At 32.7% G+C, this 19,939-nt stretch overlaps 3 protein-coding genes across 3 annotated transcripts in view; all 3 read left to right on the top strand.

The window, feature by feature from the left end:
* Nucleotides 1-19,939, top strand: part of LOC145324688 (very long chain fatty acid elongase AAEL008004-like) — a 199,798-nt gene that overhangs the window by 13,947 nt on the left and 165,912 nt on the right. The gene's annotated exons all lie outside the window — the stretch shown is intronic.
* LOC145324687 (uncharacterized) overlaps nucleotides 1-19,939 on the top strand; it is a 54,693-nt gene that overhangs the window by 34,327 nt on the left and 427 nt on the right. The window contains exons 12-16 of the mRNA XM_080167280.1: nucleotides 15,233-15,296; nucleotides 16,785-16,879; nucleotides 17,569-17,675; nucleotides 18,771-18,894; nucleotides 19,423-19,497. Coding sequence (XP_080023406.1) covers nucleotides 15,233-15,296; nucleotides 16,785-16,879; nucleotides 17,569-17,675; nucleotides 18,771-18,894; nucleotides 19,423-19,497 — 465 coding nt within the window. The remainder of the gene's footprint in view (nucleotides 1-15,232; nucleotides 15,297-16,784; nucleotides 16,880-17,568; nucleotides 17,676-18,770; nucleotides 18,895-19,422; nucleotides 19,498-19,939) is intronic.
* Nucleotides 12,573-14,355, top strand: LOC145324679 (uncharacterized). Its single transcript, XM_080167270.1, has 2 exons — nucleotides 12,573-12,657; nucleotides 13,412-14,355. The coding sequence occupies exons 1-2, from the start codon at nucleotides 12,640-12,642 to the stop codon at nucleotides 14,261-14,263; spliced, it is 870 nt and encodes a 289-aa protein (XP_080023396.1). The 5' UTR covers nucleotides 12,573-12,639; the 3' UTR covers nucleotides 14,264-14,355.

The following is a 19,939-nucleotide window of genomic DNA, read 5'->3' as shown; positions in this document are numbered from 1 at the left end:
ATAATGTTTAAGCACATACTTACAATTTTAGGACTTAATTATAGAGTTGCTTCGCTTATAATATTGTACTTTGTTGTCCCAGGAATCCGTATACCAAAAATCAGATCAATCGGATTATTAAACCAATAAAAAATTTGTTGTTAAAAAAGTGAAAAAATCAACATGTTGAAAATGGACGTATGGACAATCTGGTAACCATTATAGAGTTGCTACGCTTTCTAAATCATACTTATCTTAGGGATCACTAAGCAAAATTTGAAGTTGATAAGACAATTCTAACGTGCCTAAATTAACGAAAAAAGCTACTCGTTACGGAATGACCGACTCTAATTATAGAAAAGCCTGACTCTTAAATAGACCTAATGATTTAAATTAATATTATTTTGCAACGTATGATAACCACCAGACTTGACAAAACATGGGGCACGGTGAAAAGGCAAACAAAAAAGGGTATGGGAGAAATTGAAAGGTTATAAGGAAGAAAAAGCCATCAAATTTGTTATACATAGATTTCACCTCTAATCGTAATCTATCTTTTCACACAGGCGTTCAACTTATTTGTTTTAGATTAGATTATTTTTGTTGAAAGCACAGCTTTTCCATAAACCAAGATATTTTGTTGAATTTTCATTTTTTACTACCAACAAAAAACACAAAGACAGACAAAAATCAATATGGTTTTTAAAAGCCAAGCTTTTCTATAATTAGGGTAGGTCCGTCCGTCCGTCCATACCTCTGTCAGTCTGTCACAGATGGATAGCTTTTTTCCTTAATTTAGGCATGTTAGCATTGTCCTATCGATTTCAAACTTTGCATGGTGATTCCTTTAGTAGTTAGGTACGATTTAGAAAGCGTAGCAACTCTATAATCATTACAAGAATGTCCGTACGTCAATTTTAAACATGTTGATTTTATGTACTTTTTAATAACAAATTTTTATATGATCTAATCATCCGATTGATCTAATTTTTTGTATGTTGATTCCTGGGACAACAAAGTATAGTATTATAAGCGAAACACCAACTCTAGAAACAAGTCCTACAAATTAAGTATGTCCATTAACATTATCCTGTATCAAGCAGTTTTTCAACAAATTTACTTACAAGTTTGCTTCGACTCTTATACATTTATATTTTGATTATTCAGTTCTGACACTATATAAGTGTTAATGTCCGTTTGTCCTACCGTTTCAGTGCTTCGCTTTTATGGATTTTGTCATCCTTGTTTTATGGTAAATTTTATCTCTTTAATTTTTCTTCTAATCGTCTGTGTTTTAAAAATGTAAAATTTTCTAACTTTTTTTAATAGCGAAGCTTGCCGTCAGTCTATGGGGATTTAAATGTGTAATTTTGTCAGTTGCTAATGAAGATATACAGCTGAAATTTTCAGTAATGATTCGCATCTAGCCTATACATTGTTTTGTTCGCATGTCTGTCGATCATGCTTAAAAGAACATAAACCATATTTTTAAAAAAATCGTCATTTTCTTTGAGTTTTTGGATACTCTTTCTCTTTCGTTTATTTGCTCTCCAACTCATTTTGACCGTGTGTCCATTCCACGATTTTTATTGCTTCGCTACTTATTGATGTTGTCATCCTTGTTTTGTTGGCATGTTGCTTAAAAATTTCAACTAATTATTACACAATTGAATAAAAAACTGTACATTTATTTCCTTTTTCAACACGTAATTTTTATAATTACATCGAACGATGGACATTCTTATTTATAGAAAAGATAAGACTAAAATTGTAGTCGTTCCTACTGCTGCTATATGAATTAAATACGCATTGATCCATTCATTACCGTTAGATAATTATTATTCTTTGTCTTTGTTTTAAAATCGGTATCAATAAAACAAAGCCTTTTTAAAAATAACTCAAAATATTTTAATGCTGTTATATCAATTATCAATATAAAAAAAGACTATATAACTAAGCATTACTATTAAAATAATCAGTTGCTATAAATATAATTTTAAAAAAGCTTTAATAACAACATTTCTCGTATTCATTCGAATCCGGTGGATAGGAACCGGTTCTCATCCATACGAAAATGAGCCTTTGGGCTAAAAAACTGGTTTTGATCATATAATTGTACATTCTATATCCGCGAAAAGCTGTTTATAATACGATGCGAGAAATAACTCTTTATTCGGAGACATTTCTTTTGGGTATACAATCCTAATAATAAGTAAAGCTTGACCTTATAATATTAATTTTTAGATATATACTTTTACCTCAGATTACCTCGTACGGGCGGGATTGCAGTCCAGGACTTTTCGACTTCAGGGAGACTAAGGGTGACTGATACACACACTTCTATGTCCAAACACCCAAGGATATTAGGTTAAGTAACATTCATTAGACAACCAACTCTTTGTGGTGCACGATCTTTGTCTGAGAAGTACCAACTGTGCATGGTAGCGAGTTGCGCCTGTTTTGGGCTAGGGCATGCCCCCAACTCTAACTATTTACATCGCGCATCTGACAGTAGTAGCAGTAGGAACTATTTTTAACGTCTTTAGTTATGACGAGGTGTTGGTCCGAGATTCGAATCTATCACCTTTCCGACGACGAGCGGATGCGCTACTTGTTGAGCCACGGTCTTAGGTTTTTTAGATACAATTTTAATTTCTCTTTAGAAGCAGGGTAAAAATACTTGGATGACCTTTAAAGCTAGAAACAAACGAGACTCAGAAACTTCTACTTGTAAAACAGTTTTTTTAAAGTTAATTTTGCCAATTGTGTTTTAAAATGTAGTAATTGTATTAAAGTAAACTCTTCTTTTTTACTTCGATTATGATTGGGTTGACCATCAATAGATGATTAAAGGATTTATATTAGACAAGAATTCCTAACTGGAATTAATTTGCCCTCTAAGGAAGTGAGGGAGGGGGTGGGGTAAGATAAACAACCTAGGAAATCAATCAAGCCTTCCTTTAAAGTACATATGAATATTATAAAAAATATAAATATAACTTGGAAAAACGTCTTTCTTGTTATATGTATTTTATGAAATATGCTGCATAACTTACATTTTTACATTATGATATAAATCTTAGTATTTTTATCAGGAATTTTCTAAACTCTTAGATATGAAAATGATGTAAGAGTAACATAATCTATATTTCCTAGAAATTTTTAATTGGATTTTAGTACTAGTATTTTCTTGATAAGGTATTTGCTTTATATATACGTTTGTTCGATTTTAAAAATATGTCATCTATAATACAAAGTAGAATGATGTCTGTCCGTCCGTCCGTCTGAAGCTTAAGATCTCGGTAACCACTGAACCGATCGGATTCTACTCTTCAGGGAATATACCTACTGGTCCTGTGGTGGTTTTAGGCCATTTTCTTGGAGGGTGGGACACCTCCAACCCCCCCAAAAACAAAAAAATCCCTCCCCCATTTTTTTTGTATGAGATATCCTTGGTCTTTTTTTTCTTGTAGAAGATTTCATTGGTCCTTCTTATTTTTTTTTTACCAATTTTACCTTAACTTTTTTTTAATCATCTCTTAGGGCACAGCCCCTAGAGTTAGGGGCGAAGCTGCTAGTTAAATATAACACATCATGGATATTCTAGCATCTATGCCTTTAAAGATCACTAGAGGCACTTGAGTGAGAGGGTGTCGACCTTCCAATTTATAATTAGTTACATTTTTTTTTTGGTAAGTAATTTTTTTTCCAGGGGCGATTTATCTTTCGAGGGTGGAGATACTCTCCCCAAAAATAGTTATAAATCTTTCTATGATATGTTAGAAACAAATTGTACAGGAAAACCATATCAGTCCGGTGGTTTGCATAATCCTTCGGTATAAACACACAGACAATCAGACATATATATGTACATCCTGCTACTTTTACATGTGAGGTGCTACGTATGTATTGTCTTGATCTTGTTAAATGAAATTTTAGGTCAAACAAGCCATTTTTATCATTAACCAAACCATTAGTACAAAAACGGTTGATTTTAAAAGAAGCTTGATAGAGAAATCATATAATTAGCAAAATTTCCAATTCATTGGGTATTTTGATAGTTTAAAAAAACGAATACGGTTAATATTGTAGATTGACCTATTAAGAATAAAACTAGAATAGGTCATACTATACAATAATGCATCAGTTTTAACTACAAAGAAGAATGTTTAAGTCCAATATTAGCGGAGCTTTTAAAACAATAGGTCTAATAAGAAATATTATTAATCATTAGAGAAACATGATATGTTACAGAGTATTTTGTAAACATTACAGAAACTATGACTGACTACTAACATGACTGAATTGTAGAGTAGCTTCTACAAAACTAGAAATTGTTGACCTTTTCCTTTTCAGAAAAAAGTCGCTTAACATTTTAATAACCAACTGGCCTTTCAATTTCGTTCTATTTTTAAGTTAACTTTTTTTGTATTTCTTTGGCATTAGCTTCTCTATGACTTTATTTCATTCTACAATTCTATCTATCTGTTTTCATATAATGTTTTAATATATCTTTCTCGTATTCATTGGAATCCGGTGGATAGGAACTGGTTCTCATCCATACGAAAAAACTATGTCTAGCATCGTATTATATCTAGCTTTCAATAAATATAAAAATGTACAATTATAAGATTAAAACCAGTTTTTTTAGTCCGTGCCTTCGGCATCTTGGGGCTAAAAAAAACTGGTTTAATGTTATAATTGTACATTCTATATCCGCGGAAAGCCGTTTATAATACGATGAAAGAAATAACTATTATATCTATTTACAGTTTAATCTACTTAAAATCTTTCTTTTCATTAAATCTTAAAAATCTTTGAATATAGTTGAATATAGTTGTGTTTGTTTAGTACTAATTATTTGATGATCTGATATTTACCTAATACTAACCCTTGGCTCAAACGCAATTTCAATGAATTACATAATCGTATTGTACCACTCAAAGTTGGGGCGTTCTTTCAAAATAACTAAGATCAATAGGGATAAAATCATGAAACAAGAAGGAACCTTATGACGTCCATATGTAGCACGGGATTAAAAAATACCTAATCTTTAATTTATACAAAATTAATGTTCGAAAGAAAGAGGAAGAAACCAACAATTTTTTAAAAGGCATTTTTTTGCCTCAGATTTAATCTTTACAGGAATCTTTAGTAGGCGGCAGCATGAAATATTTGAAACTTTTAATCATTTTTGCAAGACAAGTTTTCGGGTATAGTCCCTTTCGTGGCAACGCTCCTTAAGGGGCGGTTCTTCTTTTTTTTCACAGTAGCTTTTCTCCTATTTCTAGCCCCTGCGGAGACAATTGCCTAACCCTGTGGGGAAATCACCTAACCCAATATAACCTAACCTGACCTAAAATAACCCATCGAAAGCCATTTTAAGAATACGACGAATCGCCCCTTAAGGGGCGTTGCCACGAAAGGGACTATTTCAAAGTTTTCATTAAAAACATGGAAAACGACAACACACAAGTTTTGTGACATTTTTTTTTCGTGTAGAAGAAGTCACTAAAAGTGTAGATAAAAATATTACACTGTTTTAAAAAAAACAAACTGTTTATTTAACAGGGTGTCCTAAACCCACAGAAAATATATTAAAACCAACGCATTTTTATAATCTCGGAGAAGCCCAACCTTGTCCTTGAAGCAGTTACCGATATCTTAAGTTTCACTCAGACAGACAAAAATTGACTTTGTATTATAGATATATTCTTGATTCTTGAAATATCAAAAATTTTGACTGTCAAATTTTGATGCACTTTAAGAAGGAAGATGAGTACAACCACTTTTAATATTTTTATTGTGTTCATTCTTTTCAGAGGAAAAAGAATCTTCCACATTGATAAAAATCGTCGTCCTTAAAATTGATCTGGATTTTTAATAGTTATTTCTCGCATCGTATTATAAACGGCTTTCCGCGGATATAGAATGTACAAGTATAGATTAAAACTGGTTTAATCTTATGATTGTACATTTTTATATTCGTAGTAAGCTGGATATAATACGATGCGAGACCTAGTTTTTTCGTATGGATGAGAACCGGTTCCTATCCACTGGATTCTAATGAATACGAGAAAAGCATTTATTAAAACTTAAAAATTTAGCTACTATGTGTGTCTTTTATTTTAATAATAAAATTTCTGGGCCCTATATGAAGTTTTCCTATATACATAAAACTCAATTGGTGTTGTGAAAGCAAGATCTTAATGAGCAGTTAAAAAATCCTTACAACTTTCTATTGTAGGTAAATAATTTTGTTGTTTTATATGAATAACTCAAATCTGTTCACTTTTACTGGATTCTGCCCTCGGGTCATATTACTTTCTTCCTTAAATGTCAAATGTATCTGTAGACCATTTTTTAGGGATAAAGTAAGTTTTCTATATATCTAGCTACCTCCTACAGATGCAATTTAACCATATATTCCTTCTTTGAAGATTTTATATATACATATTTTTAAATGTTTATAAATGTTGCCCTTGTATTGAAATGGATCAGAATTAAATATGCAAAATTTACAGGTATTATTTTTGGCGCAATAGCATCGTTATTCACCTTTAAAAACGGCAATAATGGAATAAGATTTATTAATCATAAGGGTACTTATTTTTTGGGATAGTTTTAGGGATTAACGAAGGTTTAGTATCAATTTAAAGTTATCAACATTACATCCTTTATTTTCCAAATGGTCAAAATGTTTTCATTTAAATGTCAAAGTTTATTTTTCAACCAAGGATAAAAAAGTTTCTTAATGACCAATTTCTTTATATTTTTTTTACAACGATTTTTTTTGTATCACATTGTATTTTTTTCAATTATGTTTATTTAACCCTTTCTCAAATATTCACTGTAAACGAATATTTTTTAGATCATCAGAATAAAATAAGAATTTTATCTAAAAATATTTTTAATTTCTTTTATCCGAATATTTGGGTTTATTTTGGTTAAAGCCAGTTAATCATCGGATTCAAATATTGCAAATTGTCCTAATGATAATGTAAATATCTTTATCTGGAAAAATAATCTTTTTTAATTTGCAATCATTTTCCCGCCTAACTATTTACTTTTTACCTTTATTATCAGATTATATTTTTTTAGATTTGATTGGTTCCATATAGCTTAGCTTTTCAAAGTTATTTTTTTTATTACATTTTGTCATACACAAAATTGCCTTTTTTAATCTTCCCCCTAAGTTTTATATCGTAATGGAAAATTATCATTTCAATAAATAATTTTAAGAAATTTCCCTTAAAATGGCTTATTGAGCACTAAAATCCCCTCCCCAGTTTTAAAGTAAAGATAATCTAACTCCTCCTTCTCCTCCGGAATGCGGTTTCAGTACTCAATACGCAGTTTGAGGGACAGGACCTAATTTTATTTTTATAAAAAATTTGATTATAATTGGGAGGGGGAGAATAAAACATCACCTTTAGTCTAACAACATAAGCAATTGAGTATTGAGTAGCTTCGCTTTGAAATCAAAGATAATTTGGTAAATTTGAAGCAACACTGAAATATGAATTAAAACCTATTTACATAATACCATAATATCAACCCAAAATCTGCAATTCCTTTTGATTAGCTATATAGTGGTTTGTCGGGTGCATGCATGCTCTCATCAGTAGATAGATAGACAGATGGACAGACAGACAGACAGACAGATAGATAGCAAGATAGAAAGTGGTTAGACTGGTGCATCTTTTCATCTCAATGTTGCCCTTAATTTTCTGCATTTTTGGGGTAAAACCTATGTTTATTGAAAATCCTTAAGATTGCAGGAGATTATTTGGCAAATTCCCTCAAAATGCCTTTAGAGCAATGAATTCTTACCCCCTTGAATTTGTAATTTGACAAGTAAAAGATAAGGGGGAGGCTAGTTTTTGTTTGTGTATTACTTAAATGTCAGGTTAAGTTAGATAAAAGTGAATACTAGGTAGCCATGCAAGATACACTACGATACAGTCCCTGTTTTTTTTTTATAGGAAATATAAATTATTATAAATAATTATAGACGTTTTTTTTTATAGGAAATGAATAAATTTCCCTTATATTCAATTTATTCATAAGTTAGGGGGGAGGGAGAGTGCTCCATAGACTATTTGGAAAAGCACAAATTATTTACTTCTGGTTATAAGTTGCTTAGTTTATATAGATAGATAGAAACCTAAAAATGAGAATAATGGAAAGGCAAATTAATATTGCAAAAAATATACCTATAGAGATAAAAAAGATTGCAATAGATGGAAATAGAAAAATGTTAAAGAGCTAATTAAAATATGATTCTAAAGTAATGATTGTTTTGAAGAATTGATAAATAGAAAAATTTTAAGATTTCAATAAAAAGAAAAAGGAGAGATAATAGTTATTTCTTTCATCGTATTATAAACCGCTTTCCGCGGATATAGAATGTACAATTATAAGATTAAAACCAGTTTTTTTTAGCCCCGTGGTGCCGAAGACACCGGCTAAAAAAAACTAGTTTTAATCTTATGATTGTACATTTCTATATTCGTAGAAAGCTGGATATAATATGATGCTAGACATAGTTTTTTCGTATTCATGAGAACCGGTTCCTATCCACCGGATTCAAATGAATACGAGAATAGTTATTTCTCGCATCGTATTATAAACGGCTTTCCGCGGATATAGAATGTACAATTAAAAGATTAAAACTAGTTTTTTTAGCCCCGTGGTGGCGAAGGCACCGGCTAAAAAAACTGGTTTTAATTTTATGATTGTACATCTCTATATTCGTAGAAAGCTGGATATAATACGATGCTAGACATAGTTTTTTCGTATGGATGAGAACCGGTTCCTATCCACCGGATTCGAATGAATACGAGAAAAAGTATTATACATAACTATTTATAAAAGTTTACATGACAGCATTGTGATGGTTTAATTAACCTTGCCTTCTCTTGTAGTTTTTTAACAATACCTTATAAGGAAATTAAAAACAAGGATGACATCATTCAAAATTATGTGATCTTATTCTTGTTATGTAATACAAAGGAGTTTGTTTAAAAACAAAATAAAATAAAACAAAACAAGGATGACAACATCCATAAAAGCGAAGCACCAAAACTCTAGGACATTAACACTTGTAAGTAACTTAAAAAACATAATATAAATGTATAAGAGTCGAAGAAAAATTGTAAGTAAATTTGTAAAATTAAGTAAAACACTGCTTGAAACAGAATACTGTTTATGGACATACTTACATTTTTAGGACTTGATTATAGAGTTGCTCCGCTTATAATACGGACGGACGTACGGACGGACCGTCCCTAATTATAGAAAAGCAAGGTTTTACAGTTTGATACAATCTGTCAGCAAAAGAAATCTGTTGTACAACACCCTGAGGGCACTAACGCCATTTAGATTCTATAAACTCACTTCTTAGAGTTCTGAATTAAACCAATACATTGAGTAATATATTGAATCTTATTTGTAGCTTTAAATAAAAATTAATTGATTAATTTACAAAGATAGAGCAATGGAGGATATATTTATCCCTATTTCTGTGTTAAATTCCTTCATTTGATAGTTTGGTGGAAGATAGGTTTAGAAATTATATCAACCTATTTCTATCTGGATATGTTAAAACCAAAACATGCAAAAAGTTATTCCTGTAAAATAACTCAGTATTCCAATAAGGTTAGCTCTGAAAATTCAATCTTTTACTTCTTTACTTCTTCGTCCCAAGCCAAATTAAAAACCTTCAATGATGTCAGCTTTAGGGATTTCTTTATTTTCTAGAAACAGTTATAGAAATTATTTCATTTTTACAAAATAATAACTCTACAGGTTACTGAATTATATTGTTAAGAATGATAAGAAAACAAATGTCATTTTATGTTTATACAACTGTAACAAAAATTATTTTAATCATTGGATGATCCTTTTTTATTTCATTCTTTATAATTTACTAGCGGCTACGCCCCTAGAGGCCTCTAGTTTTTTTTCAAGTCTCTAGGTTACCTCTTTATTGCTTTCAAATTCTACGATACCTCTTTAAGTTTCGTTCAATTCTCTCAAATATTTAAATATTTTTCGATTTTTCTTTTTTGCACTTGGGAGGGTGGTGGTACCCTCCCCAAAAATATTTATAAACCTTCCCGGGACCCATGAGAAGCTACCCAGTTAAGGAGAACCTGATCGGTTCAGCGGTTAGCGAGATCCTTCGGTACAAACACAGACACACAAACATCCTGTTACTTTAGTATAAGGATTATGTAAGAATCTTTTTGTAAGCGGAGATAAATATTGCTCAGAGGAATGTACTATAGAGACGGCGAGGACTTTAGCTTTTTTTAATAGCCTAAAACCTGCAATAGACCAAAACTATATAAATCTTTTTAAAAATTTTATCTGTCCAGCAGTTTGGAAGATCTAACCTGCTTTTTGTAATAGGAAAGATTTTATTTTATATAGTAAATTTTATTTGTAAAAAATTAGAACTTATTTTCTCTCACTACCAATTTAACCATTGAACAATTAATTTCATAAAAAAATGTGACTCATTTATAAAACAAGATTATAGGACATCCATAGTAGTCGTTGCGTTGTCATTAAAATATCCCTTCCAAGCCATTAAAGATCTTGTTCTGCACAAACATCCAGCTACTTTAGTATGTAGGATATTTATTTGACAAAATTGAAAGTTGAAGTTGAAACCTAAAATATTAGCCAATAAAGGAAAATGCATGTAACTCTAATAATCTTTATAAAACTGTCATTTATAACCAATCCTAGGTTATAAGAAAAAAACAAGTTAATTCCATTTTTAAGTATAATTAAAACTCATCGATTGGGCTTATAATTATTTGATATTGTTAAAAGAGTTTTATAGCGATTAGGCATAATTTAAGGAAAAAGTCTGCATAAATAATAATGTATACACACTTACTTGGTACAGATTTTTATCAAACTAAATACAGTATTAAATTGGTGAATCCTATAACAATTAGGAATGTATATTTTTTTAATTGATATATATTACTTATACAATTATATATGCCTTACGCCTCTAGGGGCTCTTTATTCAAAGTTGCGGAGAGGGGCAAAAATGGCTTAAAACCATCCCAAGTATTAAATCTGAAAGTAAAATGGCCTAAAACCATTACAGGAGCTATGTGGATGGAGCTTAACTTTAATAGAAAACTCAGTCGGTACAGTGATAGACCTTATGTTTTAGAAATAAAACCTTCAATCTTATCTAATTTCTAAGGTCCTTTTCTATACATAACAATTTGTAGTAAACAACGTTTTGACGAACAAGGAAATGACATTTCCATAAATGGCCGCCAGGCATTTGTATTTTTTAGTCTGCTTGTGTATAATGCATTGCTTTCTTAAATTTTTTTCCTTCATCTATCCCTCTCATTCTCTCTCTCTCTCTCTCTCTCTCTCTCTCTGTGACACTTTCCCCCACTTTCTCTCTGTTGCTATGTCTTTATCTCTTTCTCTCTCTCTATGTCTCTCTCTGTCTCACTCTCTCTTACTTCTCTCTCTCTCTCTCTCTCTCTCTCTCTCTCTCTCTCTCTCTCTCTCTCTCTCTCTCTCTCTCTCTCTCTCTCTCTCTCTCTCTCTATCTCTCTCTCTCTGTGTGACACTTTCCCCCACTTTCTCTCTGTTGCTATGTCTTTATCTCTTTCTCTCTCTCTCTGTCTCACTATCTCTTACTTCTCTCTCTCTCTCTATCTATCTATCTATCTCTCTTTCTTTCTCTCTCTCTCTCTCTCTGTTACTTAATTCTAATTTCTAATTTAAACTACCCCCAAATCTGAATCAAGGCACCTTTAGCTAAAACAAGCCATGGTACCAAAATTAAGCAAAGATCAAACCATACACTATTCCTATAAACCAGCTAAACTTCGTTTGAAAAAATAGCATATCTAATTTTTAATGAAAATATAACATTTTATAGAACAAATTGTGATTGCAATAAAAAAGCATAAAGCAAACAATTTCATTTCTTTTTGTTATTTTTTTCTTGATAGGAAATATTTAATCTGAAGAAAATCCATTATGTCCTGCAATAATTGGAGTAAAACACTATAGGGAGAAAGGGTTAAATAACTGTATCTCCCCATCCCCATGTCCTTGTGCCGACTCTCGATTGGGTCATTAAAATCAACCAATTGTATTAACACAGCAGTAGCAGACAACAATTTGGTAGCAGACGGAAAAGGTCATTATTAAAAAAGGGAGGGAGGTAGTTATCTGTATACACATCTATACTATAGATCTGTTCTGCAAAACATTTTGTTTCAACAACAGTTATTTGATTATTCTAAAAATTAGAGAACATTTTAAGACATTATAATTAATATTCACCATTTGATTCTTTCTCTATCTATAATTTTATCAAATTAAAAATTAGTTAAAAAATATATTTTTAGCTGTTTTGTTTGATATGCTAAACCACTGAAAGAAAGCGACTAAAAATGTGTGGTACATGTAATGAACTACAACATAAAAAAAGAGGCACCAAAAAGAAGGAAGAAAATTAAAAAATGCAATGAGTTTCTACAACACACAAACAGGGGAAAATCCGCGGGGGGAAAGTGGCCCCCCCCCCCCATAAGCCGGCTGAGTATAAAAAGAGTGAACTTTAGTAAAGCAGTATCAGTTTATTTTTGATCATCATTCACCATGAAAGCATTTTTAGTGGTGAGTGTTTAATTCATTTTAAACAATATTTTAGAAATAAAAAACAAGGATGACAACAGCCATAAGTAGCAAAATAGTATTCTGTAGCTAGTAAGATAATACAAGCTTATATAAACAGTTAAAGAATAATAATTGGCCAGGTTAATTTCATGTGCGAATTATTAAACAAATGGATATGTTACATTTCTCCTAATTCTACCCATAGTGCAGTGAATGATAGGGCAGTCAGACAAAGTGGGGTATAGGAAGTATGTTTATATTTTGATAAAAAAAAACTATATTTAGATATGTGTTTTAAAACATGTTTTTAGAAAGAAAAATATTTTTTATTTGCGATGACAATAAAATAAAATTATGTTTTGACTCATTAACTTTTCAAAATCACAGCATCTTAACTAGAACAGTGATTTCACAGAACACAATTAAAAAGATTATAGACCCACCTCATACTTCGTTTTTGAAAAAAAATTGAGATAACATTTTAAAGAGGTTATGATTTGTCAATTGGTTAAAAGAGATTCTGCAATAATAGTTAATAAGAATACAAGTTTTTACTTTCATTTACAAAAAGGTCAAATTCTATTTATGAGTTAAATGTCAAAAGTAAATGTTTATTTACAAGAAACCAAAATTAAGATTTCTATTAAGATATCAAATCCTAAATTTAAGAATCATTAAGAGGATTGGGGTTTTATATTTAAAGCTATAGTTGTTATACTTTTACTCCTAACTTAATAAATATTATGCTTGTCAGGTCTGCTTGGCTATTGCCGGAGTATCCTGCGAAGCAGATGCTGACCCCTACACCATCGGCCAGGTGTTGGCTGGCATCCCCGCCGCCAAGACCGCCATCGACGGTCAGACCCGTATTCTGACCCACACTAGCTACCCCAACGGTGTTGTTGTGCCTAACAATGTTGCCTACACCAGAGCCGCTGTTGCTGCCCCTGTGGTCCACCACGCCGCCCCTGTTGTTGCCGCCACTCACTCCGCCGTTTTGCCCGCCGCCACCTATGCCGCCACTTATGCCGGCTACCCCTATGCTGCTGGTGCCCACTATATTGGCAAGCGTGAGGCTGAGGCTGATGCCGAAGCTGAGCCCTGGACCATTGGCCAGGTTGCCGCCGGTCTTCCCCTCCTGAACGCTGCTGCCGAGGGCCGTGCCCCTGGACACATTGCCTACACCTCTTACAACGGCTTCAGAGTTGCTGGTGCCCCCGCTGTTGCTTATGCCGCCGCCCCCGCTGTTTCTTATGCCGCTGCCCCCGCTGTTGCTGCCTACAGAACTGCCGGTTACGCTGCCGCCACATACGGATATGGCTACCCCGCCGCCTACTCTGGCTACCACTACCTTGGCAAGCGTGAGGCTGATGCCGAGCCCGAGGCCGATGCTGATGCCTACACCATTGCCCAGGTGTACGCTGGTCTCCCCTACGCCAACGCTGTTGCCACTGGCCACGCCCACAACCCCGGATACATCGCCTACACCTCATACCCCAGCTCAGCTGTGAGGTCAGTCTACAACACCGTGGCCCACGCCCCCGTGGCTGCCTACAACACCTACCCCTACGCCGCCTATGGTCTTAATGCTTACTATGGAAAATAACTGATCAAAAATAAACCTTTTTTCGTAATTTATGTTAAATTGTACCTTTAATGATTTTTTGTCTTTCGCTTTAAAATAAACTTAAAATCATGTTTGTTGTATTTTATTTGGTTGCTAAATAATAAAATGAAACTAATAATATAAATATAAATATATGCTGGTTAAAGCAATACATCTAACTTAAGTTAAATTCTGACTAAAAATTAATTCATGTCGATTATTTGTCAATTTTGACGCTTTAATTTATTGCCATATTGCATTTGGAATATATGTCATCTTGTATAAATGTACAAGTCAAACCAATCGGCATACGCCCCTAAGGGTCTCTAAGTGCACTTAAGGGAAGTCGTCACTCCCATAAAATTTTTGTTTTAAAAATAAAAAATAAAAATTATGAATTTGAAAGGTGGTAGGGTAAATTTTTATTGGCGATTTTTCTTGCAAGGATGAAGGTATCTTCCCCCAAAATAGTGCTAACCTATAGGAAGTAGGAAGTTCACTAAATAGGGAACCATGTAGGTTCAGCGGTTAGTCGTTTACTATACATAAATAAAAGGATAATTTTGATAACAGTTTTTTAGCATTTAATAGGGGTATAAGTATATTATATTCTTTTAAGTGTATGATTATTTATCACATTATATTTATTATTTATTATAATTATTTCATAGAAATGTCAATGAAATCATATGTGTTATTCTGTATTATCGCCCCTAGCACTTAACCGGTTTGTTGTTATTAAAAAATCCTTACAAGAAATGAAAATTTTTGCGGGGTTAAAAAAAACACACGTTTAATTTAATATCATGTTAAATCAAAAAAAAGTTTATCGCATTTTTTTGTTTTATCAATACTAATAATTGGATAGATTTTTGCTGGTTTAACTTCAATTGATTTCTGTATTCCTGGTCAACCATTCATTAAGCGATTCTAGAAAATTAAGTTTAAATGTATGTATTTTTTGTTTAGATCTGACTAAGAGTCTGCCCAGCCGCTTGACCCTTGAACCCCTGGATGGAGATGATATTTTAAGGTAAATACATGATATCTACTTTTACATGCATGGTAATGCATATGTAACGGACTTGGACATACCCTAAATATAGGCTAGCCACGCTCCTTCTCAATGTTGTATTCCTTAGATTTTTTAAAACATTGGTTAGATCTGCAATTAAGCCATGTTTTCAAAACTTTAAATTTCAAGCTAATAATTTCAATATACCGAGTATTTATGAAAAGCTAGGCTTTAAAGAAAACGCGCTAAATATTTTGAAGTGTAACTATTTTAAATAAAAAATGCTGTAAAGATTTCTATCAATGAAGTTTTATTTTATCAAATCATGATTTATTTTATGTTCTTTGATAAAATTCCTTTTTAATGTAACTGTGGTATGCGGCAGCTCTGGACCATGCAGAAACCAAGACATTATAGTGATGCTACGCACCCAGCTAAATCCTGTTATTCTACAATTGTAAAGCCACCTGAAAATATGGCAGATAACGGTACTGATTTCATCTCTCAGTTGTCCTGCAAATGGAGGGAGGGGTGTTACCCCTCCCTCTCCCATCTTAAGCACCGGAACCTTCCCCTTCAACCACCAAGTTATCAGCACCACCTCAACCCTGAGGATAAAGGATCTAAGCCTTCCCTCACCTGATAGAATCACCCCCACACAGACTGTTGTTGTCACAAGTAATCATCAAACCTTCCCTCTTTAGTACCCAGACCTACCACTCAGCCCCTCTATGCTTATCTACCTATTGTGCTGTTCCATGGGCTATCCTGCCTGCCCCAGACAGGGATAGCCATCTACCTAACCATTGCAATTATCTATGTTTTACTGTATGATTTATCTTTAACTATCTTTATTCCTAATCCATATGTATTTATATTATGTTGTACAAGTTTAGTTATCCTTAGACCTGCAATAAAGAAACAACTGAATAGACTATGTTTATTATTTAGTGATTGCTAGAGAAGCGTAGCTTCTCTATAGTATAGGTGTCCACGTCTGTTCACACTGCCGTAGTCTTTATCCGAACTCTGGTGTCTGCCATTTACCCTAGGCGGATACCACATAACAACAAATATCATCATTCAGCAAAAGACGAAACGTTTATACAATTAAGATCGGTTCGAAACAATATTTCATTAAAAAAAAAAAATGAGAATAGTCCCTTTCAAGGCAACGCCCCTTTCGTGGCAAAGCCCCTTAAGGGGCGATTCGTCATATTTTTAAAATGGCTTTTTATAGGTTGTTTTAGATTAAGTTAGGTTATATTGGGTTACGTGATTGCCCCACAGGGTTAGAGCCCCCCGCAGAGGCTAGAAATAGGAGAAAAGCTACAGTGAATAATACGTAGAATCGCCCCTTAAGGTGCGTTGCAACGAAAGGGACTATACCAAAAAATTTTGCTATATTTTTGAAAGTAAGAAAAAATCCATGTTTTAATGTTTTTTTAATTGGATCCATAGACTGGCTGATTCACTTCATCATGTTTTCATATTTTGTTTATCTAGGCTACCAGCCCCACATATGTCAAGAGCTGCTTTGCCACCCATAAAATCTGCTAAATCTATTGATCTATCATCAACAACAAACCATCTAACCAAAGGAACATTACCATATGATTACAAAAAATATATGTAAAAATGAATTTATTATTTCTTGGATCTTACACCTGATTTTTATGTTCTATAATAAAGTAAATCTTGTTTCGGGCTAAAATAAGAATGTCCCCAATAGCACACCTTTACCCCATCCCCTTACTCTCTACTGGATCAACGAACTGACCAACAAATGACAAGGGGAATAGCAACCTAGATTGACGACATTTTTCCCTTGTCATAATATCCACGAATATTCTACATCCATTATGCAAAAAGGGCCAAGTGTGGTCTATCATCTAATTGTACCAAAAGATCCATTTACAAAGAAGATGATGTAACGCCCAACCAAGTAGTTTGGCTGCTTTATTGTAGGGTTGGGCCGGATATCCGGTCATTTTCAATATCTGGCCGGATACCGAATATTTAAACTATCTGGTTACATGATATCCGGCTTATTTTTGATGCCGGATATCCGGTAAATTGCCGGATATCGAACGTTGGCCAGATATCCGGCCGGAACCGGAAATCCGGCATTATAAATCAGCCGGATATCCGGTATCCGCTATCCGGCCAAAAAAGTATCCGGGCCAACCCTACTTTATTGTAAAGGCATGTTTAAAGTCGTCTTAAAAGTTGTCAAGGCCAGGAAAATATTTATATATTATTTTATATAAGATTATGGTTTTGCAATCAGAAAAGGGATATCAACATCAAGAGCTGTCAGTTCCCTCACCTGCGGACCAGCACATCCTTGTTGATATGCAAGATGAACAACATCAGAATAGTTCTCTACCGTGTCAGGCATATAGAAATAAAAATAATTAATAGTTAGGTAGATTGGAATTAACTCATTTTAATTGTTGGATGAATTGAACAGCGAAAAAAGACAAAACTTAGACAATGCATTACTGACATTCTAAGTGTTCATTAAATAATAGGTATTTTTTTTAATGGTAGAATCAGGGGTAGGTACTGTAACAATCAATTCTACAAAAAAAAACACGAAACCTTTTAAAGTATCGTGGAAGTATATTTTTTTGATGGAACTGAAGAGGGGTGGGTAAAAAGGGGGGAAGAAAAGGGGAAGGGGGAAACTTTCCTGTAGAATTGTTTGTGAGAATATCATTCCCTTATACCTGGGTGGAATCTTCCCGCAAAGAAGGCGTCTTAACTTTTTAAATTTGTTTCGTTTTTTTTTAACTTAAATTACTTTCAAAATAAGAGGTCTACCAAAAAACCAATTGCATATCTAAATTCTATGGAAAATTGTATATCTACTACTTACTAAAAACACCGACTAGCTATTTAAAATACAAATTAAAAAAGTTAAAATACCTAGCTTCTTTTACAATATTTAGATATAGATAAATGAACACAGTAATAGTGTCTGACTGATTATGACGTAACAAAAAAAATTAGCCAATGAGAGGCCACTATAAATTTTACCATTGGTCAATAACGGCCTCTCATTGGCTAATTTTTTTTGTTACGTCATAATCAGTCAGACACTATTACTGTGTTCTAGATAAATTAAATCTAATTTAATCAAAAGAAATAGTGAGTTTAATACTAGATTCTTATTAGTAAGATAATCTTCACAAAAAAATATGTCATCTATCATAAATACAGCTATTTACGTTAATTGGATCAGTTATGGAAAACTTCTTTCCAAAAAAGGTAGAAATAGTTATTTATAGCATAATATTAAAGACAGCTTTCCGCGTATATTAAGATAAAAAATATAAAAAGAAGCTGAAGTAAAATTGTCTGATTAACGATGCTACATGAATTTTCAGCATGGCTTTGAATCGGTTCTAATCCAACGGATATTAATCAGTTTCGAAGCCATACTGGAAATTAAATTATAAAATTTTCAATTTCTATGTAACATAATAGGGTTTTGAGAACAACTTTATAGATCTGATTCCACAGAGATCTCCAGGTTTAGAGGATCTAACTACTTTATCTATCAACAACAGAGGAATAGATGATCTTTCTAATCTTTCCATCATTAATAAAGGTATGTTAGAATTGTACTATCGATTTAGAACTTGAAATGATGATTTCTGTAGCAGTCCTAGGTGTGATTTAAAAAGCATAACAACTATATAATCGTTAACAGAACATTGATTGAAACCACCACGTTGATTTCTTAACTTTTTTGATAAAATCTATTTTTTAATTTCTTTAACCTATTAAAATGATTTTTGAACAATAAAGTACAATGTTTTAAGCGAAGCATATTTAGTTAAGTCTGCCTGTACAGAAGGATTTTACTATTCACTGATCCGAAATAGTTAACCTTTACAATGAAGATGCACATAGGTTTTAAGAAGTTTTATAACTTTTCAAGGGGAGGGTACTGCAACCTTTCCAATTCTTTTATAAACTAAAGGGGTAAAATTCAACCCCCTCCCACCTCAGGTGTCTATAGGGGACCTAGTTGGTGTAGCCGTTAGTATGCAAATAAATAATGATTTACAAGTTTTCAAAACTATTTTGTTCTGATTGTTTTATATTAAACCTCTCCATTTTTTATTTATTTTAGATGATTTTTCCCCGTTATCAGTTCATATGTTGAGTTTTACTAATACAACTCAAATAGCATATCATAATATTAAAGGTAAATTTCTTCCTTTTTTGTAGATTTTAAAAAAATATTGTCACGAAACCTTTCATTAGGCATTTACCTATCAATCTGTATTTAAGCATAAGATCAATTAATTGGCCGACCAATAAAGTTGTATTTTTTTATAATAGTTCTCTACAAGAGTATGTAAATCTATTAATTGATAATTTTTAACTACTATAAAAGCGAGACAACATATTTTTGTGCGATTATCACCAATGATTATTCCTCAAAGCTTACAATATTCGCCTGTCTATCTAACACAATTTAGGCTTAATTTTGGGTTACTGCGTGATAACATTTCTCTGTTTCAATACAATTAACTTTTCCATCCTTAAAAATTGAATTTCTACTAGGTAAGACTTTAGGAATTTTTTTTTGCAACAAAGTCCCTATAAATTAACAACGTACTTTGTTGATCTGTCTGTGGGGATTT

This window comes from Acartia tonsa, chromosome 7, assembly GCF_053477335.1.
Source record: "Acartia tonsa isolate MP-2025a chromosome 7, ASM5347733v1, whole genome shotgun sequence".
Taxonomy (NCBI): Eukaryota; Metazoa; Arthropoda; class Copepoda; order Calanoida; family Acartiidae; genus Acartia; species Acartia tonsa.
This window is presented reverse-complemented; position numbering and strand designations above follow the sequence as displayed.